The 23971-nt window shown below is 51.0% G+C and overlaps 1 protein-coding gene across 1 annotated transcript in view; it reads right to left on the bottom strand.

Moving 5' to 3' along the window:
- The window catches only part of LOC129056855 (uncharacterized), a 48615-nt gene extending 39790 nt beyond the window's left edge, over window positions 1–8825 (bottom strand). The window contains exons 1-4 of the mRNA XM_054546928.2: window positions 8761–8825; window positions 4987–5153; window positions 3859–4132; window positions 765–2296 (exon numbers count right to left, since the gene is read on the bottom strand). Of these exons, the coding sequence (XP_054402903.1) occupies window positions 769–2296; window positions 3859–4132; window positions 4987–5153; window positions 8761–8825 (2034 nt within the window). The 3' untranslated portion in view covers window positions 765–768. The remainder of the gene's footprint in view (window positions 1–764; window positions 2297–3858; window positions 4133–4986; window positions 5154–8760) is intronic.
- Window positions 8826–23971: the final 15146 nt, after the last annotated feature.

Here is a 23971-nt window from a genome sequence, read left to right as displayed (position 1 = left end):
ACATGAAATAAAATGTCTATTTCATGAGTAGTGAAACATGAAATAAAATGTGAAATGGACAGGAGATGTTGCGGGGCCCGCCCTCCCCACCTGCAGGGACTTCTCATCCCAGGCGTGTTTCACGGGGAAGCCCTGACAACAGTTATGCCACCAAGACGCAGCACGCGGGCGTGCCGTCCAGCTCAGGGATTCAAAGCGTGTGACACACGGCACTTTCACTGTGTGAGCACCTCTCACTTGTAACTGGATTCACATGCATCTATGAAGACTGTCTCCATTCAGCACAAAAACTGCACTTTTTATTTATCCGTGTATTGCCCCTTTTTCCACAGAATCTTTTTTCCTGTTTCAATGAGCACTAGTTGCTGTTAAAATGAAGGTCAAATGCATCTTTCCTAAGGTTTTCATTAAACTTAAACATGTGGTGCAGAGTGTCCACAATTTAACATTATGTGAAACCAATTTCCTTAGATACTGACTTTAACTTGAAAAGAAGAGAGCTCACCCCATTTGATTTTCATGCAGGAAATGGAATTGAGAGATCAGGTACTCCCCAGTAATTGCTTTCCAAAGCAGCTGTGAGAAGCACCCCGAGTGTGGAGAATAATTCTCAATGCACACAGCTACTCTCAAATCAAATACTGATCAGGTTGCAAAAACTAATTTTGAGTCCAACTCTATTCCTAAATAAAAAGAAGAGAGTTCACATGCGTCAGAATTTTGGCAGCGTATGCTCTTTCAGTCTGGGAGCTGATAAATCTCACCTGGTCAAGTGGGAGCCTCTGGTGTCTGAGATGGCAACGGGTGAGCCCTTTGTCCAGACGGCAGGAGCAGGAGCCAAGATCTAAACGTCAGTGCCTCGATCCAATTTCCATGTAAATGCACTGCCTGCGAAGTGTGTGGACTCGGGCGCTCTGACGTAAACGCGCTGCCTGCGAGGTGTGTGGACTCGGGCGCTCTGACGTAGACGCGCTGCCTGCGAGGTGTGTGGAGTCGGGCGCTCTGACGTAGACGCGCTGCCTGCGAGGTGTGTGGAGTCGGGCGCTCTGAGGTAGACGCGCTGCCTGCGAAGTGTGTGGACTCGGGCGCTCTGACGTAAACGCGCTGCCTGCGAAGTGTGTGGAGTCGGGCGCTCTGACGTAGACGCGCTGCCTGCGAAGTGTGTGGACTCGGGCGCTCTGACGTAGACGCGCTGCCTGCGAAGTGTGTGGACTCGGGCGCTCTGACGTAAACGCGCTGCCTGCGAGGTGTGTGGACTCGGGCGCTCTGACGTAGACGCGCTGCCTGCGAGCTGTGTGGACTCGGGCGCTCTGACGTAGACGCGCTGCCTGCGAGCTGTGTGGACTCGGGCGCTCTGACGTAGACGCGCTGCCTGCGAGGTGTGTGGAGTCGGGCGCTCTGACGCAGACGCGCTGCCTGCGAGGTGTGTGGAGTCGGGCGCTCTGACGTAGAGGCGCTGCCTGCGAGGTGTGTGGAGTCGGGCGCTCTGAGGTAGACGCGCTGCCTGCGAGGTGTGTGGAGTCGGGCGCTCTGAGGTAGACGCGCTGCCTGCGAGGTGTGTGGAGTCGGGCGCTCTGACGTAGACGCGCTGCCTGCGAGGTGTGGACTCGGGCGCTCTGACGTAGACGCGCTGCCTGCGAGGTGTGTGGACTCGGGCGCTCTGACGTAGACGCGCTGCCTGCGAGGTGTGTGGACTCGGGCGCTCTGACGTAGACGCGCTGCCTGCGAGGTGTGTGGACTCGGGCGCTCTGACGTAGACGCGCTGCCTGCGAGGTGTGTGGACTCGGGCGCTCTGACGTAGACGCGCTGCCTGCGAGGTGTGTGGACTCGGGCGCTCTGACGTAGACGCGCTGCCTGCGAGGTGTGTGGACTCGGGCGCTCTGAGGTAGACGCGCTGCCTGCGAGGTGTGTGGACTCGGGCGCTCTGACGTAGACGCGCTGCCTGCGAGGTGTGGACTCGGGCGCTCTGAGGTAGACGCCCTGCCTGCGAGGTGTGTGGACTCGGGCGCTCTGACGTAGACGCGCTGCCTGCGAGGTGTGGACTCGGGCGCTCTGACGTAGACGCGCTGCCTGCGAGGTGTGTGGACTCGGGCGCTCTGACGTAGACGCGCTGCCTGCGAGGTGTGGACTCGGGCGCTCTGACGTAGACGCGCTGCCTGCGAGGTGTGTGGACTCGGGCGCTCTGACGTAGACGTGCTGCCTGCGAGGTGTGTGGACTCGGGCGCTCTGACGTAGACGTGCTGCCTGCCAGGTGTGTGGACTTGGGAACTCTGCAGCTTCTTTCAACTCCAGTTTCCTTGTGGACAAATGGAATGTAGTAGCCCCTACTCATCCTCACGGGGCACATTCCAGACCCGGTGGGTGCCTGGGACTGTGGATGGCACTAAACCCGACGGCCATCAGTCAGAACTTGTTTATCCTTAAGTCTTCCACCCACACATTCAATACCTGATATGGTTTGGACTTGTGTCTGCACCCGAATCTCATGTTGAATTGTAGTCCCCAGTGCTGGAGGTGGGACCTGGTGGGAGGTGACTGGATCATGGGGGCGGATTTCCCCCTTGCTGTTCTCATAAGGGTTAGTGAATTCTCAGGAGATCTGGTTGTTAAAAAGTGTGTGGCACCGACCTCCTGTGCTCTTCCTGTGGTTATAACTTTTGCAGTTTGAGGTGCAACAGCAAAACTAGCAGGAATTTCTTCTTCTTTCAGAAGATAGAAGATTCTTTCAGAGAATTTCAGAGATAGAAGATTTGTTCTTATGGTAGATATTAGCAACCTCAGCATACAATTTTTTCCTTCCTTCTTAAGTAGAGAACTTTCACCTTTTCACTTAAAGGGAGCACTTTACAGCTTCTCTTTGCCATCTACAATCTGCCAGCCTCACTGCTCTTCTGATCTGGAGCCCTTGTTAAGCAAAATAAGGGCTGTCTGAACTCAGGCACTGTGATCTGCATCAGTGGACCTGCTGACCCAGGAGAGCTACTAAGCCACTAACAGGCATGTGGTGTGCACAGCATGGATCTGCTGGGTAAAGAGATGACCCGGTCCTGGGCAGGATGGAGCAGGACAGTGCAAGATTTAGTCATAATGCTCCGAATAGCATGAAAGTTTGAGACCAGCCTGGCCAAAGTAGTGAAACCCCGTCTCTACTAAAAAAAAGTACAAAAATTACCTGGGCGTGGCGGTGGGCACCTGTAATCCCAGCTACTTGGGAGACTGAGGTAGGCGAATTGCTTGAACCTGGGAGGTGGAGGTTGCAGTGAGCCGAGATCCCGCCACTGTCTCAAAAATAAATAATAAATAAATAAATAAAGCCTATAGAAGCAGTCTTTCTGCAGCCCCAGGTCCTGCTCACTCATGTCCTCATCCAGAAAACATTCTGGAGCAGCCACTTCGTGTCTGCACGGTGCAGGCAGGGGTGCAGCTAGGGTGCAGGTGTGCAAGGCATCCACACCCCACAGGATGGTGCAGACACAGACGTCAGCCACTTTCCCACGGGCCACCTGCGTGACTGCTCACAGCAGGCCCCTAAACTGGAGTCTCTTCTCCACAAAAATTGCATGTGTCTGCCTAGATCTTAACAGGAAAAATAATAAAACTTGCTTGTCAAAGTTAATTAAAAATGTCTCCATTAGTGTAGAGGACACTCACTCTCCGCCTGCTTTATTTATCCTAATATTAGGTACTCTCTGACTTTCACAGCCTGACATTTTGTGGTTCGGTTATTCCTGTGTACTTGTATTTTGTGTTATATAATTCAGCAATGCTTCTTGGGGAATGTGTGACTTCATTTTTAAATTGATATTTTCCCTGACTGAAAAACCTCCAATACTCAACAAACGTGCCCTGAGCTCCCACCATAGCCTCTGAGCCCCATAAGCCGGGGTGTGTGAGATGCCAGGATCTTTCCATCCTGCAGAAGAGGATGACACAGGTGGCGAGAAGACAGCGCCGGGATCTTCCCATCCTGCAGAAGACGATGACACAAGCAGCGGGAAGATGGCACTGGGATCTTCCCGTCCTGCAGAAGAGGATGACACAGGCAGCGGGAAGATGGCACTGGGATCTTCCCGTCCTGCAGAAGAGGATGACACAGGCGGCAGGAAGACAGTGCCTCCGGGATCTTCCCGTCCTGCAGAAGAGGATGACACAGGCAGGAGGAAGACACAGGCAGGAGGAAGACGGCACCTCTGGGCACCAGACCCTGGTGAGAGGACTGCACGCCTCTTCCCATTGACATCAGCCTTGAGAAGAAGATGCACCCCACGCCCATGCAGAGGCCCTTCCTGGCTTTGTCACGATTCTCACAAGCACATTCGGATGGCACCACTCCTTCCACGTGTGTGAGATTCGCGGACCTCAGCCCAGTGCAATATGAGCCCGAAATAACCACTGCTGCTGCCACCAGTGAGGGGTGGAGTTATGGCTTCTGCAGCCTGGAAAGCCAAGTCCCTCTGATGTTCTAGGGCCAATGGATGCCACTGGAGGGGATGCAGGAGACAGACACAGGGGCTGGTCCAGTGGCAGTGAGTGCCCGGCCTAACAGTGCAGGGCGCCTGTCACCCCTCAGGGACTGGAGATGCGCCCAGGGAACCTCAAAGGCAAGAACAGGACTGAGGCCCCAAGGGCAGCTGTGGGGACGTCCAGCCCAGCTGCCAGCCTGGGGTCCTGGGCAGAGGTCAGTGGCTAAAATGCAGGGATGCAGGGCACAGCTCAGCAGAGAAGAGCCCTGATGACATGGCCCACGATCGGGAAGATCGTGGGCACCACGGCCCAACCCCCCTCCTGAGGACTGCGCTGCAGCAGGGGTGGCAGAAGGAGGAGGCATGAGGGCATGGGCACTGGCTGGGTGCCAGGCTGAGAGGGAGCCACAGCAAACGCCTCTTGGCTTTGGCGTGGGCAGGACAGCCAGGCCCCACCAGGATGGCCAGGATGGAAGGTGCTCTGGGTGGCTGTGGTCTCCAGCCTTGATTCAGCAGCTCTGACCCTCCACACACAGGCCGGCTGCGTGTGCCTTGGGGAGGCCGCTTCCTGCTCCCTTTGGCTCTTCCAGAAGGTTCAGACGATGAGCACTGCCACTTACTTTAAAGCCTTTAATAAGCATCTTTGAAAATGTGCTTTTTAAGAAATGGATAATTAAATACTTCTCAGACCTAGAAACACAAAGACTCAGCAGAGCACCTTGGAATGACCCAGACACGAGCTTCCTGCACCTGCCAAGTGCCCAAATTACCCAGGCACGAGCTTCCTGCAGCTTCCAAGTGCCCCGAATTACCCAGACAGGAGCTTCCTGCACCTTCCAAGTGCCCCGAATGACCCAGACACGAGCTTCCTGCACCTGCCAAGTGCCCCGAATGACCCAGACACAAGCTTCCTGCACCTGCCAAGTGCCCCGAATGACCCAGACACCAGCTTCCTGCACCTGCCAAGTGCCTCTTCCACAACGCCCGGCTCCTCCACTCGGGAAACCCCTTCCTCCCATCCTCCCCGGACCCCATCCTGGGGGTTCACTCCTTTGCACGGAGGCATTTTGAAACCAAAAGTCACAGTTTGTGCACAGTGATGGAGAAGCTTATTATTAGCTGCCCTACATCAATTAAATGTGTCACAGTTTGAGGCTTCCCATTAAATAATTTCTGTCCCAGGCTAAGTTCTACTTCAGGAAGTAAAGTAAGAAAGGGCATTTCATTCCTGTCTATGCCAGCATTACACCACACAGAGAGATGCAAATTGATTTCCGTCTTCACGTGGAGAGTCTCTCGCTAGTTTTTCAGAAAATGACCTTCCATTCACTGACATTCTCAAAAGACATTAAATAAAAATATTTAATCAAAGAAAAAATGGTTATGAATGTGGCTCTAAACCAGCATTTCAGGATAACACTTCATAACCAGTTCAAGACCTGACAAACTTATTTCCTTGTAAACAGACATGAATTTTTTTTCCAGTTGCATTCTAAAATGGCCATTTTTTTTCTCAAGTACCAAATTTTTTTTTATGAAGTGGTTCAAGTTGCTAATAATGCATAATAACTAACCTGAATCATAAGGAACACCACCTGGGCACAGCCCCTCCTTTAGGGCTCTTTCTGTCACAAGGCGGGAGCCCATGGGCACCGAGGCGGCCTCTGGCCAGGAGCCTTTTCCAGTTCTCACTGCTCACAGTGCACACCCGGTAGCCTCCTTCCCACCTGAACTGAGGCTCCTCCCTGCAGCATCTCAGCAGTCCCAACAAGCCCGGGCTGAGGCCAAATACATATGAGAAAGTCAAGCTTGCATGGTGGCAATGCCTAGAAATCAGTTGTTTCTAGAAAAGTCCACGGTGAGCGAGGAGATGACCCCAGGTGTCCCACAGTGAGTGAGCAGATGATGCCAGGTGTCCCACAGTGAGTGAGCAGATGACCCCAGGTGTACCACAGTGAGTGAGCAGGTGACCCCAGGTGTCCCACAGTGAATGAGCAGATGACGCCAGGTGTCCCATAGTGAGTGAGCAGGTGACCCCGGGTGTCCCACAGTGAGTAAGCAGATGATGCCAGGTGTCCCACAGTGAGTGAGCAGGTGACCCCAGGTGTCCCACAGTGAGTGAGCAGATGACGCCAGGTGTCCCACAGTGAGTGAGCAGGTGACCCCAAGTGTCCCACAGTGAGTGAGCAGGTGACCCCAGGTATTTCCACACAGAGTTAGGCTTGTGGTTTTGAAAATATGTGCATTGGTTCTAACATGTAACAATGCATTTCATTCAAATCATCATCATTTACAGGTTTACCATCTACCCTTAGACCTCTTCTGAAAACCAGAGAAGCACCCATGAAAGCGGGAGGAACCGTGGTGTTGCCCAGGAGCCCTGCGGCGTTCACCTTTACTCAGCCCCTCACCTGCCGTGCCTGACACCCGCCAGCAGCACACACTTGGGACCAGTCCTGCTGCCCTGTCACCCAGCATGGCTGACCCTGACCGGGGCCTTTCCCGAGCTGCTGTAGCTCGTCTCAGCCCAACGCCACTGGGAGACATCGCAGCACATCTCTCACCTTCGACTGTGCAATATTTGAGGACAGGCCTGTGACTCACCGGATCACGGCTGGCACTCAGCACAGGGGCTTGTTCTAAATGCAAGAGGGGACACACCCGGGGCGTGCCCAGCCCCTCCTCTCACCAAGCGCAGGTGGTCAGCACCAGTGCATGGAGCCCTGTGTGCACTGGGACGGGCTGAGGGCTGTCACCCCACCACAGCCGAGGCTCGTGTTTACCGCGTGTCACTGGACATGCATCCCCTGCACAAGTCCACGTTCACCGTCTATCCATGGTGACTCCCATTTCAAAGCCAAGGCTCCTGGCAAGCAGAGGTGAGGCAATTTGCATGCAGTGATGTCACAGCCGGCACACAGCGAAACCAGGAGTCACATGCACAGGCTCTGACTCCACAATGCCTGGGTTTCCCTCTGCGCCCTGTGCCCTCATCCAGGTTTATAAAGCCCAGCTCTGGGTCGCTGAGCAACTGAGTGGTCACGCCTCTTACAGAGACTCACTTCCCTCACTTGGAGGGTTGCTGAAGCTTCCTGTGAGGACACCATGTGTGCTGGGAGCTTCACGCAGGGCTTGGAGCCCCCTAAGTGCTCCTTGTCTCTGGGTTAATTACACAGATGCAAAGACCCTCCGTTTCGGCGATGCCTGTCTTATGAACCCTTCCCGGAACACCCAGGCAGGCCTTTCTGCTCTGGTCTCTGTGCATCTGGGGAACCTTGTTTAAACTCCCTTCACAGCATAAATTATGTTGCCTCATAGTGGTTTGTTTGTGTTTCTACTTTCCTGAATATTATTTAAGGGAAAGAACAAGAAGAAAGGCTTTGTGCATCTACCAAAATCTAGCAGAAGAGGTGCTCAACACGTAGCTGATAACCTCCAGGAATCAGTGAAGAAACCGGCAGCACCAAACGCTACCAGAGCCGGAGGACCAGAGGCTCAGCGAGACCAGGGTGTGAATTAAAGGCGGAAGGTTGCAGTGCTGCAGGTTGGGTACATCTAGAGATCTAGGGTACAGCAGGAGAACTGGGGTTAGTAATGTTTCACATATGGAAAATTTGCTAAGGAAGTGGGTTTTAGTTGCATAAAATAAGCAACTATGAAAAGTGATGGAAATATTAATTTGTTTACCACCTGTAGTCATCACTTTACTATGTATGTGTATATCAAAGCATCATGTTGCACACCTTAGATATAATAAAAAGAAAGTAAGAGTGAATTGAAATATTAATTCCAACTTAGAGTAGGCAGGGCTGAGTTCAATCATTGGTGCTACCAAATTAATTCAAATCACACATACAGTATAGAATTTCTAAAAAATCCCTTGTCCTATCAACAGAGGGGTAACATACCTATTTATTATTAGCATATTAATATTTGACCCAATTGTGTAATAAACCATGATGCTTAGGAGCCAAAAAGTAATTGATGCGTCTTTCCTAGAGAAGTCATGTTGGAAAAGGCTGATCAGGAGAGAGGTGTCTGAGCTGTGCATTGACAGATCTTTGGGGATGTCAGACAGACATTTAGGAGGCTCTTCCAGGCAAAGGAAAGATACAGGAGCACATTAAAGATGTCCTTTCTGTTGGCAATGGGGAAAAATGTAGAGTCCTCTTTGGTAGGGAGCAGTGAATGAGGGTGCCCACATTCAAAAACTGGGCATGAGGGCAGAGCCTGGGTGGAATGAGGCTGGAGAGGCTGGATGCTGCCCATCGTGAGGCTAGGCCCGTGTGAGACGCACCCCGCTGTATCTGGGGTGCAGACCGCACAGCTGTGGTGGACACGGACAATTCGTTTCCTCGACATCGGCCCCCTCTGGCTTCTGTGGAGTCTGCCAGGGAGCTCGACTCTGCCCTTCCAAGACCCCTTGCTGCCGAGATCCCCGAGGGAACCTAGGCTTTACCATCGACACACGGGCTGCAGACTTGGATGCGAGAATGAGGTGACAGGGGAGACCCCAGCAGGGTGGCCAGTTCTGCAGGAGGTGGCTTCTGCAATTGGTTTCCGCTCCTGCAGAATCCTGGAGTCTTCCTGACCTCACAGAGCATGTTCTCAGGGTGATCCTGCGACGTATTGAAGGCCCACGCATCCCAGATGCTGCATCTTAGCCAGGATTGTAAACAACTCACCCCCAAAAGCCCACCTTCCGAAGGGCACCTGTACACTGTGACAATCGTTCATAGAATTCTCCTAACTAAGCAGGTCCGGGATGGCCTGAGGGAGTGGGGATTGGGATCAGGCACCGCATTGGATCCAGGATCCCTCAGCTCTCTATATAGCTGAGGCTAAGCAAGAGGGTGCCACACTCTTTGCAGCCAGTTCTCCATCAGATTTGGTGAATTAGGGCAACGAGGGGAAGGAGGAGGAGAGACCCCTGCCTCAAAACCCAGGTCTTCAGCCGCCCTCTCCTGGGCTCAGATAATCAGGAGCCTGCATCCAGGCCAGGTCTGGCATCAGTGGCCACCCTGGGGTGCCCAGACCCATCCGGACACCCACTTCATCTTCTGCCTCCTGATCTTTTTCCCAGAGGCTGCTCTGCCAGGTCTCTATGGAAGCCACCAAAGTTCCTTCAGCCCCCAGACCCATGCACAGCCTTGGCCCAGGCTCTTGGCCACATGCGAGATGAGCTGAGCTCAACACCCCCTGCTCCTTGATAGGCCTCCGAGACATTGCAGTGGAGTCCCCACTCTGCTACCCATTCCGGGGGTCAGTTATGGGCCTGGCCTTTTTACCTGGATTGTAACAACCCAAATGTAGAGACAAAAGCAAAAAGCCTCCCAAACTAAATATGTGGCCCATGCCTGCGGATGGGCACCCCAGAGACACTCTTGTCTCCATCTTCTTGCAAAACCATCTCCTAGAGAGGCATCCTCACTTTCTTGGAGCCAGTTAATGTAACAGGTATGGCTCCTTTCACTCTCTGCAGCTCGAACTAATGGAGGTGAAAGCAATCTTATTTTTATTTTGTTAGCTATAAAAGTTGATGTGGTATCTATCTTATAAAGCTCTATTTTATTTGGTTATTTATAAGAATTTCATTTTAATTATAATTGCTTTATGGATTATCACAATGATTATATGAATATTTAATACAATTTTATGGTGTTTACAGACAGTATCTTGGAAATTAGCTACTATGTATCAATAAGCCAATGTTAATAATTTATATTCATAAAGGCAGCTTGACGTTCATTAGCAGCAGCTACTGGAAAATGTGAGAGCACATTACAGAAAATGAGAGCTCTGGGAGTCAAAGTGATTCTTTACTTATACAAAATCTACACACAGCTTAAATGTCTGAAAATTACCTAGAGAAAACCTGTTTCCTTGTACAGTTGATTTTTTTGAGTTTCAGAGAGGCTTAGAGAAGTCATTTTTCTATTTCTCATATTCTCAGTCTCTGGCTTCCTCTGCATTCTCCTTCTGTGTGTTCATCAGACAGACTCCAGTGAGATTTGATGCCCCTGTGCATTGGGGTTTGAATAACTTCATTTTACTGTTTGTTTTCCATTAATGTTTTAACTTGAGCCTCAGGACAATTTCCAGGGGTTCCATTGTTGGTGATTCATCTGAGTGATATTGTTACCACATAATGATGGAGACCTTCAGGCTTCTCTGTTCCTGGTTCCTGGGCTTCTAAACACAGGATATGGCTTAGAACTTGGGAAAGTCTGCCCATGTGAAAAGTGCCCAGGATTATTGCTGCATTTTACCCAGGTCATAGCATCTCTTCTGCGGTTTCCAAGTGGGTTTGTGCAGTGAGGGGCTTTCAGAGATGGCTCCCACGTTCCTACAGTTCATGAGAGCCCAGGTCTGGAGCCACAGGCCCGTTCGGGTCAATTCCTGATTAAAAGCTCATTTAACCACTGCTCATTCACTGCCTTCATCCCACAGGCAGCATCCATGCTGTTGACCACCGTGTACCCAGCATGTAACACGGGGCCAGGAGTCCAGGAAGAGCTCAGGGTTCGGACACTCAGTTCAGCTTGCATGGAGCACCTATTGCTAGTGCTGTGCCTCCACCCCATATCATCCTCGCCTCCTCCCAAACCCCTGCCCCTACACACACACATGCACGCACACATGCACACTCCTTCCAACCCCCCACGTCCCTACACACACGCACCCACATGCACACAAAAACACGCACACACACCAAACCCTCTGGCTCCTACACACACACATGCACACATGCACGCACACACACACGCACACATACGCACACTCCTCCCAAACCCCCTCACCCCTACACACACACACTCGCACACTCCTCCCAGACTCTCCCCAAACCCCCTCACCCCTACACATACACATGCACACTCGCACACTCCTCCCAAACTCTCTTGTCCCCTACACACACACGCACGCCCACACACACGCACACACACCAAACCCTCTCGCCCCTACACACACGCACGAACAGACAAACATGCACATACACACGCCTTCCTCCAGAGAGGGAGGGTCACAGGCCCAGGTGCCCGAGGACAGCCGGACTGCCTTCAAAGCAGGTGGTCAAGGGTTTAACAACTAAACATGGCCTCATTGTGGTCAGGCTTTGGAAAGTGACGGCTGATTCTGGTTGTGGTTTGAGGATGAAGCATCCGACCTCTCCCTTCTTGCCCTGCAGCTGAAGCATCTCCCAGTTGCCCTCACCTGCAGAGCCTCTGCCCTGGCGTTCTGATGGCCAAGCCAACAACAACCAGGACACCCTGACTAAAGGTTTCATCTCACTGAACTCTCAAAACCCCCATGGTGCACAGACTCCTCTCTCTGTGTGCCGGGCACAGCCGCAGTCTCAGAGTAAAAATAAGAAGCAGAGAGCACAGACTCCTCTCTCTGCATGGCGGGGACAGCCACAGTCTTAGAGTAAGAAGCAGAGAGTTTGGTATGTTCCCATAGGTTCTGAGAGAGTTTGGTTTGTTCCCATAGGTTCTGAGAGAGTTTGGTTTGTTCCCGTAGGTTCTGACAGAGTTTGGTTTGTTTCTGTAGGTTCTGAGTTTTGTTTGTTTCTGTAGGTTCCGAGAGAGTTTGGTTTGTTCCCGTAGGTTCCGAGAGAGTTTGGTGTGTTCCCGTAGGTTCCGAGAGAGTTTGGTGTGTTCCCGTAGGTTCTGACAGAGTTTGGTGTGTTCCCGTAGGTTCTGACAGAGTTTGGTGTGTTCCCGTAGGTTCTGACAGAGTTTGGTGTGTTCCCGTAGGTTCTGACAGAGTTTGGTGTGTTCCCGTAGGTTCTGACAGAGTTTGGTGTGTTCCCGTAGGTTCTGACAGAGTTTGGTGTGTTCCCGTGGGTTCTTGTGGGACTGAGTTACACGAAGCATGTTTCTGCCTGACCCAGACTCTGTGCTCAATAAATTTTACTATTTCCGGGTTATTTTGGAGATTTCTTTGTGAACAGTCACAGCACAAACCTTTCCTTGTACTTCATGTTGTCAGTCTCTGCACATGGCCCGTCGACGCTCCCACAGTTAGTGGAGGAAGATGCCAGCGTGTCTGGGTGACCTCAGGACGGGGCTTCTAAAGGAAATGCATTTTTAAAGGAAAGTTGGGGAAGGACGCCCCTGGACTTTCCCATCGCTGTGAATATTGATCATATTGATGACCTCTCAGTCCCCACCCGCCCTCCTACGCAGCTGCCTTCCGTCCTCCACCATGGGCCATTCAGTCAAGAAGACCAGAGGAATGCTTTGCGTAATCCCTGTTTTGGGTAACTGGCTACATTTCTTTCATTTCTATGTAGCTTCTTCTTCTTTATTCATTTTATTTTGAATTCATTTTATTCTCTCTTCATTTTATTTTGAAAGGTGGAATAGTTTTGCATTCTGTGAAAGGAGTCCCAAGGAACTTAGTAATCTTTTTATGTGAAGGAGAAAGGCAATGAATGAATAATTAAATACATAAAGACTTGAAAAACAAAGCTCCTCCTTTTCCCAGGAGAGAATCTGAGAACGGCCTGAAGTTTGCCTTGTCTGTTTGGGAGATGCTGCGAGGCGGGTTTCCCTTCGGGCTGCGAACGGCAGAGCACGCGGCCCTGTCCCGGGCAGGCTCGGCTCCAGGTGGAACCCCGGACACCTTTACGCCCTCAGTTGGGCCTCCGCGTTCCACACTGAAGCACATTTCCCTTAATTATGCCAGCGAGGTTGACACTGGCCCCCTCCTGCAGTCTCTCCCCCACCCGAGCGTGCACTCCTGTTCAGCAGGCAGGTCCCCTGAGTCGGGAAGGTCACTGGACGGGGGTGGCCCTTGCCAGAGCTCTAGTGAATGGACTTCAGACCCTGCCTAGTGAGTGGAATTTTCTCTCCATCTTTCTGCGATTATAATCCACTCTGGAGTGGACTGTGGGCTGCTTCCCATAGGGAAATGAGCTCCCAGCTGCACAGGGAGACTCCGTGCCCTCCTCATGGGACCCCCCCCACAGCCCATAATGCACTGCAGGGTCTCTGTTGCAGGAAACCACCCGACATGCCAGGACACTTGCTGCTTGGGGGGATCTCAAGCAAAACCAGGACAGCCAGGATGTTCATGCACCTCGGGAGGCTGGGCCCTCGTGGGCAGAGACGAGACACAGAAATACATCTTAGACCAAGTCCGCCACATCCATGGTGCCATCGACCCAGGAACTGGGCAGGCCGCTTTCCTTCCCTGGCCTCAGATTCCTCCCCTATCAAATGGAATGTTGACCGTATTAACTGCACAATGGTAAAATTCTACATATTAGATGTTGTCTACGTAGGTTAGGAGATAAGACAGGCACACATTAATTGCAAATAATGTGACTTTCCTCATAATTCAGATCAGTCTAGGAACAGAAACAGTCATGTTCCAAGGAAAAGATAACCTACTATTATCAGAGCAGACTGGGTGGAGGAGCATCAGGCTTGGGTGTGAGGGAAATACAGAAAGAAAAAAGTGGCGGCTGCCCAGCATCCATCAGGTGCCACACACACATTATCCTGCCTCATTCTGACCATAATCCTTCAGGGAGTGCCTGCATCCCAACCTCACAGGCCAGTCTGCGCCTCAAAGAAGTCACGTCCCTTGCTGAAGGTCACCCCAGGAGAGAGTGGAAGGGTGGAGGCTCCCGTTCTGGATGAGGTGTAATGTATTCCATCTGACTCACTCCTCTAGCTGCTCACAGCACAAACCCCATACAAAATACTAAGCCACGTTCTAGAGGGCTCTGAAATCAAGGAAAAGGTGGGCAGACTAACTAGGGGCCCTGGAACCCTGAAAATAACTCAGCAGTGAACTCTTGGGGGTTTCCAGTCTCCTTTATAATCTAGCCTGGGTGTGGCAGGAGCCCAGAAACACCCACAGGTACAGACACACAGGAGCCCCACAGAGGCGGCCCTCTCCAGCCACAGGAACTGAAGCAGTGAAGCCCAACAGAGTGGGCTGCAGTAACTGCACCTGCCCCCACCTCGAGGGGAGAACTCTGATCCCCCTGCCCCTTGGGGCAATGAGAAGGCAACGTCCTGAGGAGGATCAGCATGGAAGCTGCCTCCTGGCCCTGCTCAGCAGGCACAGGCAGGGGCCTCCCCCTTCCCACCCAGGACAGGGACACTGGGGGCAAAGTCACACCTTCTAGAGAAGACAGTGGCATGGACCAAAATAGCACTGCAGAGGATCCATCGACATTGGCATTGGACCACTGACGGCAAAACTGAGCTAGGATGTGCATTCGAACCTGTACCGGATGACACGTGCCAAACTAGAAGATTTACCTAAAAACCAGAGTCTTACGTAGAAGATTTTAATAGGAGCCAGATAAGGATTTTAAAGCAGCCATGTTAAAAATGCTACAATGAGCAGTTGAGAACACTCTTGAAGCAAATGGAAATATAAAACATCTCAGGAAAAAAAAAAGAATATGTAGTTGTGTACCAAATGGTAATTTTAAAATTGAAAAATACAATCATCAAAAATAACACACACCCACACACAAAACCAACAAGAACACTTCAATGCATGGGCTCAGTAGAAGAATGAACGCTAGCAAGGACAAAATCAGCTAACTTAAGGAACATCAATCATCTGAATAATAACATCAATAATCTGAAACAAATAGCAGTAGCAGAAATAAAATAGACTTGGAACCAAATGAATGTTCCTCAGAGTCCTAAGGGGCTCAACAAAAGTTTTACATATCATCCCATCAGCAACTATGAAAGGGAAAAAAGAATGCAGGATGGAAAAAGCTGGAAAGAAAAAAAATGAGTAAATGCTTCCCAAGCTTGGTGGAAGACATAAACCTATAGATTTAAGAAAGTAAGTGTCCTCTCCCAGTTAGGATAAAACCTAAGAAATTCATGTTCAAATGCACAATAGCCCAATGTTTGACAGCCAGAAATGAGGAAACAAATCTTACTAACAGCCAGAGCAGAAAGAGCACATCACCTACCTACAGGGGAAGAGTGGTTTGGATAACAGCAGATTTGTCACCAAAACTGTGCAGGCCAGAAGGAAGCGGCACATTTGTCAAGTGCTGAAGGAAAAGAGCTGTCCATCCAGAATTTCATATCCAGAAAAATATCTTTTAGCAATAACACAGAAATAAAGAAAGAGCCTCAGATACAAACAAACGAAGGGGCTGTATTACCAGCAGGCTCACTCTGAAGGAATGGCTGCACAGTGTTCTTCAGACAGAGACGTGATGATGGAACAGAGAGGTGATGATGGATGGAGGTGATGACGGATGGAGGTGATGACAGATGGAGGTGATGACGGATGGAGGTGATGACGGATGGAGGTGATGATGGATGGAGGTGATGATGGAGTGACTCTTGGGCACCAGGGAAGGCTGAAGGCAGGTGTAAGTGTGAACAACTGTGTTTTCCTTTGGGGAGCTGAGAGTTCAGCCTTTTGTGTCTCTTTCCAGAGTCCATGACTTTTCACCACACCTCACTGCCTCTCCATGTTGCTGTATTTTATTTGGGGACTTTTATAAATTTATTGTCTCCTAAATCTTTCAGTTTTATCCTATGAAGTGGTTATTAGTACAGTATTTTGAAGATGTTACACTGAAGCCCCAAAAGGTTGCTAATTTGCCCAAAGACACACAGCTAGCCTGACAGAACATGGATGTGAACCTTCTGCTCCCAGAGTCTGTGCTGTTCTTGTAACACCTGTTAGCCTCTTTCTATGCTTCAGCAAGGTTGGGATGTCCAAGGTTTAACGACTGAGCACGGTGGGATTTGGTCCTGCCTCTGGCCCAGGGGGACCAGCAGAGGGCTGGGAATGCCCGTTCTTAGTGCTGATGTGAGTGTGATTACGGGAACCTGTTCTCAATGCTGGTGTGACCGTGATTACAGGAGCCCGTTCTCAGTGCTGGTGTGAGTGTGATTAGGGGAACCCATTTGCAGTGCTGGTGTGACCATGATTACGGGAGCCCATTCTCAGCGCTGGTGTGAGCATGATTATGGGAACCTGTTCTCAGCGCTGTTGTGAGTGTGATTACAGGAGCCCATTCTCAGTGCTGGTGTGAGTGTGATTACGGGTACCAGTTCTCAGCGCTGATGTGAGTGTGATTGTGGGACCCCGTTCTCAGCACTGGTGTGAGCGTGATCACGGGAGCCTGTTCTCAGCGCTGGTGTGAGCATGATCATGGGAGCCCGTTCTCAGCGCTGGTGTGAGCGTGATCATGGGAGCCCGTTCTCAGCGCTGGTGTGAGCATGATCACGGGAACCCGTTCTCTGCACTGGTGTGAGCGTGATTGTGGGAAGGGGCAGAGGACCTGGAGCAGTGAGGACATTAGAACACACTGGCATATGGACATTCACAGGTGTTTACTTTCATGAACAGCTGGCATGTTTTTAACTCGTAAATCCTGCATCCCGCACATTATAGCATTTGTCTTTCTACCCCCCTACCTGTGGGAACAGCATTTCAGGAGGCAGAGCCCATGCCTTTCTCCCAGGCTTCATTTCAGCCTCTGCCTCTGTCTTGCTTCCATGTCCCGGTCCGCAGTGACACGCCTATTGTTTATTTTGTCCCGTTACATTAATTTATCTAAGTGCACTCCATTCCTTTCTTTTAATTATGGTAAAGATGAGGACGAGGGAAGAGAAGAAGAGGGAGGAAAGAGGAAGGGAGGAGAGGGGATGGGAAAAAGCAGCCAAATCCATAAAAAGCTCAAACCTGCCACTTCAGCAGCGGGTGCTCTGGGATCAGACGGGGTGAGAAAGTTCTGTGGTGCTGTGATTTACATGAGAAACGCAAATGTTCATCCAGGATTCCTGGCTCACAGCTCCTAAAACCCTCATCACTTCCTTAGTGAGCAGAACAGCAGGAGGGTCTTTCGCTATAAGATCTGGTGTCTTCCTTCTTGAGACAGCTCCAGAACTGTAAGGTGAGAGGTTGTTGTCTATAAGAAGCCTATTTAAGCCACACCTGGCCTTACTTTGAGATGGTTTTTGGAAAGCCCCCAGAGAGCCAGGGGTTAAGGGTTCCTTGCCAGGGGAAGCAGGGTTATGATTAGAGGGTTAGAGACCCTCAACCCCACCCAGACTTCCAGAGAGAGGAGTGGGGCTTGAGACATATGTAATCACCACTGACCAAGGAAAGAACCCACTGTGCCCATGTGAGGACCCCAGTGGTGGTGCTGGGAAGATGGGGCACCCTGAGAGGGTGTGGAGGCTTCAGCCCTCACAGTGCCCTGTACATCTCTTCTGTCTGCTCTTCCTGAGTCTCTGTGATAAATGGGCGAGTATAAGTGAAATGTTTCCCTGAGTTCTGTGAGCCATTCCAGCACATGATTGAACCCAAGGAGGGGTCACAGGGACCTCCCATGGATGACAGGCCTGGACTTTTCCTGGCACCTGAAGTGGGGCAGCCTCATGGGACGGAGCTGTTAACCCATGAGACCTGACACGGTCGCAAGGTAGGTAGCAGCAGAAGTAAATGGAATTATGGGACTCTCAGCTGGTGAGGGAGAGCTGGTCAGCTTGGGAGAAGCCCCCACATCTGGTGTCAGGACTGAAGTGTGGAACGTGTTAAGTGTGTAGCAGAAGAAAAACAGTTTGGCTTTTTTTCCTGTTTTTTCAAGTGCTAGGAACATTAGAAATCTTCCTGGAGAAAGAAAATGAAGAGATCTTAGTGTCTCACTGCACCTGACCTCTATGGCGAGCTAGGAGTGTCTGAGCCCTCACCACGCCTTCCCCTGTGAGCACCGGACCCCTCTTCAGGAGTCAGGAAGCAGATGCAGGGTGGTGCAGCCCCAGGACATGGAGCCTCGGAACGCCAGGCCCATGGTCAGCCCTGCCAGGTACCATCGGACGCACCTCGAGGGTTTTCCATGCACGGAAACAGGCAAGGTTAGCATAGGGCAGGGTCCCCAGTGCTGGAGCCGCCAGAGCCCAGGGAAACAAGGGTGGGGAGGACTGGGGGGCTCAGGGGAAGACTGAGAAAGACTGGGGGGCTCTGAGGCAGACTGGGGTGCTCAGGGGAAGACTAGGGGGACTGGGGGGCTCAAGGGGGGAACCAGGGGGCACAGGGGAAGACTGTGGAGGAGTGGAGGGCTCAGGGGAAGACTGAGGAGGACTGGGGGGCTCGGAGGAAGACTGAAGAGGACTGGGGGCTTGGAGGGGAACTGGGGGGCTTGGGGGAGTGGACTGGGGGTGGGGGAGTTCCTGGCCAAAGCTGAGGGGGACCTGTGTGGAAACCAGAAGGATATGGGGGATTAGGGAGGCCTGGGGGTACATGGGCGAGCTGAAGAGGAAGAGGCCCCCACAAGGCTGCAGCCGGGGAGGCACCAACACCACTGCTGGTGCGGAGATGGGCATGGCTGAGCCTGAAGGAGCCCCAGACTCAGGCCAGTTCTCAGATCTGCTGGGGCCCAGCCGGCCAGGGTCGCCCTCCAGGATGCAGAGTGGGAGCAGGACTGGGGGCTCTGCAGAGCCTGTGGAGGCCCTGGGACCCCATCCTCCTGGTTACAGTCCTGGATGGCTTTGTTCTGGCCGACATCTGACCCAAGACCAGAAATGAACAGTGGTGACACATCTCATCCCACAGGGAAGTAAATTCAAACCATTCCGGGCCCTTATTCAGTGCTCTCAATGCGGCAGATGCTGTTGGTAGCACGAATCTCCACACAGAGGTAGGTCCTCCCATGACAGATTCCTGCAAGCACAAGAGCTGGCCTGGGACTAATGTGGACAGAGGCCAGCGCTCATGAATTCTCAAAGATACAGCTTTTGTGGCCCCTCCCCGCAGGGACTATTCCTCCAACATGATTGCTTCCATGTGCGCATGAATGCACACACGACAGGAATTCCTACATTCCTGAATTCCCTAAACCAATGCTCCCTGAGCTGGAACAGAGCGCTCGACGAGAGAACGAGGAGGCCGAGTCCGTCAGAGCTTCCCGTCCATCCACGTCTAGCCCAGTGAATGGCCTTGGTTTTCTGAAGGCCATATTTTATGCTGGCTTCATGTTTCTTTGAAGTGAGAGAGAACCTACTTTTGATGGAAACACAGTGACAGAACACTCGGCCTTCCCCTTTCTCTGATGCCTGCATGGAAACCCCGTCGTCAGGAGCCAAGGGTCTCCGGATGGCAGGAGGCCCTTCCAGAGGCAGTGGCTTTCTGGGTCTCATTTTACAAACCACAGAGGGAGGCTGCAGGTCCGTGTTGAGGAATCCGCTCCACCAGGGGGGGAATGCCTTCCCCGTGCCAGCGCACATGCCACACCCTTGCCACCGCTCTGCATGGAAGAAGCTCTCGTCCCATCAAAGTCTGGATTCTGCTGAGACCAACTTTCCCTTGGCCAGGGTGGGGCCACACACACAGCTCACCTAGTGAGGAATTATCTTTGTAACACCTGTTGGTCTTAAATAATTTCAATGCCAACTCAGGCAGTAAATTAGCACTGTCAGTAGCAGAGAACCTGCTCAGGGCATAACTGTCCTTGGTGAAGCCAACAATTAAACGGACCAAAATAACTTCCCTCTTGGCCTCTGCAGAGTGATTAAATACACAGTGGGGGCCCTGAACCCCGGATACTCATCAGTATGTTTCTGCTGCAAAGCCATATTGCCTTTTCCTGAAAATAAATGACTCTATTGCAAAAGGATTCTCATATTTAATATTTTCAACTCTTCAAAAACCAGCGTGAAATGTATATTTAATAAAGATCAACCTCTTCTAGTAAAATAAAGAAATATTAAATCCTGAAAGTGATTTATAATGTGAAGTCTGTTTCAGCATGTTATCAAAAATACAGTCAGAACTTACTCTCGTTGAGTTTTCTGAGTGACAGTCATCGATGCTGAGGAAGGGGCTAGAGTGGAGAGTCAGGGTCTGCCTCTCCCACGAGCACCCTGCAGACCCTTCACACCCACTCCCCTCAACAGGGCGCAGAGCCACCCTCTTCCTTGTCTTGACCCAGCCAGATTCAGCACCGAAGAGACAGAAAACGTTGGAGGATAAGCTGTCACCTGGACCTGCATGGCTGAGTGGGCTGCAGACATTTGATCCTGCCACATCCCTAAGATGAGATGAACGTGGGCAAATCGTCTTCATCCTGCGGGGCTGCCCTGACAGAGGAACACAGACAGGGCGGCTCAAACAAGAATTTATTTCTCGGAGTTCTAGGTGGGAGGTCGGAGATCAAGTGTCCTGCTGTCCTCCCTTTCACAGAAGGAAACAGAACTCAAAAACAAGCAAGGCCACCCACCTAGTGAGCAGCAGGTGCGGACTCTGAGGCCAGATCCCTTGATGCCTCCCCACCGTGCACTCGGCAATGCTAAGTGATGTTAATCCAATGTGTGCTCAGGAATGTCGCTGTATTTCAGGATTAAGTGTTTACTACGACAGGACCCTTCATCATGGAATATTTTAAAGCTGTCTCCACTGTATTCTAGCACACTCTAAAGCGTTGTACCACGTCCATTTACATAAGTACATGGTGAGGCCAAGGCTACATTGGATCCGAGGAGACCCCAACTGCCCTCTCTGTGATCCAAGAGAAACTCAGTCATGATATTGAGAATAATTCCATGTGTATAAATTCCACGATACAAGTCTTTGCTGTTGCTTCTGTTCTTGTTTTGTTCTGTTTATCTCAAGGGAGCCCCACGCACTAGACAGGCTTGTGATGTGCCTTGGCCCAGGCCTGTATCTGAAATCATGACAAGGGCTCATGGTGGAACAAGTGTGAAACACAGATGTTAACAACCAAAGTGGCTTGTGCAGCAGTTAAGAGGCCTGATATGTGCAGCTGTGATCTACCCCCGATGTTTACAAACACCAGGAGCCGCCACTGCCCAGCCCTGACCTAGGGGATTCCTTACTTGGAAAGAAGCACTGAGGCTCATGGAATCCAAGCGCACAAGACGCCGGGAGGCCATGCCCCAGAGCCCACCATGAATCCATGGCCTCCAGAGTTACCAGTATCACTGCTCAGTGAGGGCTGGGGGAGTACAGCCAAAGACACCTCATCCACGTCAGCACCCTCCCCATTGGATTTGAAAGCCGGCCAGCCTCAGCTGTGTGCCTGCCTGGCAGGGCGGTGAGTCACCTGTGATTGGAAACAGCCTGAACTGGGAAAAAAAAAAAAGAGGAAAAATGAACCTCAGATTTTTGTAAACATGGAGCCCATGGTCTTATTGTTTGTGCTGCTCTTCTGTTTTTGTAGCTGGGAAGGACCTTGGTGTCCAATGCTCTACATGGAGTGGATGTGGAGGTTCAGGGTTAAGGCACTTCTGGGAGGTCCCACAGCTACTTAAACATGGGAGTGTCCACTCAGGGCTACAGCCTTGAGGCAGGCACGAGTCTAAGCCCTTTTCATACATGAACTCCTTTAAACCTCACAGCAACCCCAGAGTCAGGTGCAAGTTGTTAGTGTCCACACCCCCTGGAGCCCCAGGGATGACGGGGGGGGGGGTGGGGGGAGCGGGGCAAGGTCACAGCCGGCAGGCGAGGGCCTGAACCTCCAGGGGCGCTCATATCCACAAGGGTCTGCGACGCTGCAGTTCCCGCTGGGTGATGAAGGTGAAAGTGAGCGTCTGTGATTGAATGCTGAGAGGAGAACCATTCCATCCCATTGTTTTAAGGTAATTTTATTTGGGGTTTGGCCAACCAGTGCAGCAAAACAAGTGAAGTGCTGGGACACAGCACCATGTTCTTCCATGCCAGTGCTCCTGGTGACCTGGATTTAAAGACACGCTCATGAATCTTTCAAGCCAGGGCTGGCGTGAGGGTCCACTCTGCATCTGAATAATGCCTGGCCTTACGCTTGAGAACAGAGCTGTCTCCAGCAGAGACTCTGAGGCACTTCAGACACAAGGTCATTTCCAGGAGACATCAAATCTGAAATGCATCAAGTGTCTCCAAACGAAAATGCGCCCTTTATATGCTAATTATGCCAGTTCAAAGAACAGCTCAGCCGTTTAGAGGGTAAGAAATATTTGAGAAGATGTATATGAAAAGCTTCATGGCTTGAAACACAACCCCAGCTTGTAGGAAACTCAGAAACACTGCCTCTGAATACTTCCCACACCCTGCTTGCTGGAAGGAGCGCTCAATGGAAGGAAGTGAAATTGTTCTCTGTTTCCTCAGGAATCATACCTGACAGGCTAATTTCTCAGTAGCAAATGAAAGTGGTAAACTTCTGGGTGATATGAACAATTCCAAAATATCTACTCGCAATGTCAGATTCCTTTCTTGAAGTTTAATTCATGAAAAGATTCTGACCTTCTCGTTTACAGGCTACAAGTAGAGACAATGTCTTTATGGATAATCAGCTGATGGCATCTTTGTTAATTATAGATCTTAATGTTATTTTAATTTTGTGTTTCAACTTATTACAAAAATATCTCTATTTTAAGAGAATGTTTCTCTCTACAGATAAACTGGGCTGTTCTGCGTGAGGGGAAGTACAGGCTGTGTGAAACAAAAGTGCATGAGCCATCCAGCGTTCCCAGTGTCTGCTGGCAGACCCGAAGTTAAGGTTTGCCTTTAATTTTATCAGCTCTCTTCACCTGCTATTTTGTAGTAAAACTCATTTTCTATTTGCATCATATCTTCTCAGATTCTCACTGGTGTGATAGCACATGCATATACATCTTTTACTGAAATAATACTTTCTAACGTAATAAGCACTTACATTAATAGCCTAAGCACTACCCAAAACACAGCCATTCCTCTCAGAAGCTTCCCGTCCCTGGGCCTAGAGGCTCAGCTTCCCTCAGCTCCAGGTAATTCCTCCTCAAAGCACCAGTGTGGAGGGCATCGCGGATGCATCCGCCCCAGGACTGGAGCTCACACTGCAGCCCTCTGCGGGGAGCTCCACCCTCAGATCTGACCCTTTTCTGATTCTTTGGCCCATCTGCCCCAGGACTGGAGCTCACACTGCAGCCCTCTGTGGGGAGCTCCAGCCTCAGATCTGACCCTTTTCTGATTCTCTGGCTCATCTGCCCCAGGACTGGAGCTCACACTGTAGCCCACTGTGGGGAGCTCCACCATCAGATCTGACCCTGTCCTGATTCTCTGGCCATTGTTCTTTCCACAGCAGTCAAACATGAATGAGCCTTTTTGCCTTCCTGTTCTTCTCTAGAATTATTTGTGTTTATTTAAAGTCCTTAAGAGAACATCAAGAAGTGAAAAAATTACTATTCTCAGTAGTACCACCATTCTAAGCTTGCACATAAACATTGTCTCCTCCTGGGAGAAATGCCTGGATTTACCCTGAAAGACCCTGGTCCAGTGTGTCTGTGGCTAGGTCTTAGGAGCCCATCTCAAGAATCATCATCACTCATCCAAAGCAGCCCCTCCATAGAACGGCTGTTGACGGCCCTGCCTTGGATTTTTCTGGAACTGACCACGCGTGGAAAGCAGGGCTGGCCCCAGGGCACAAGCACTGAGTCAGCCTGAGTTCAATGCCCATTCCATAACTCACGGCTGTGTGACCTTGGCGCTCTGACTCAGAATGTCCAAGCTTTGATTTTTTTAATTGAAAA

This window comes from Pongo abelii, chromosome 12 (genome assembly GCF_028885655.2).
Source record: "Pongo abelii isolate AG06213 chromosome 12, NHGRI_mPonAbe1-v2.0_pri, whole genome shotgun sequence".
Lineage (NCBI taxonomy): Eukaryota > Metazoa > Chordata > Mammalia > Primates > Hominidae > Pongo > Pongo abelii.
Note: the sequence above shows the minus strand (reverse complement) of the source record. Positions and strands in the feature narration are given on the sequence as shown.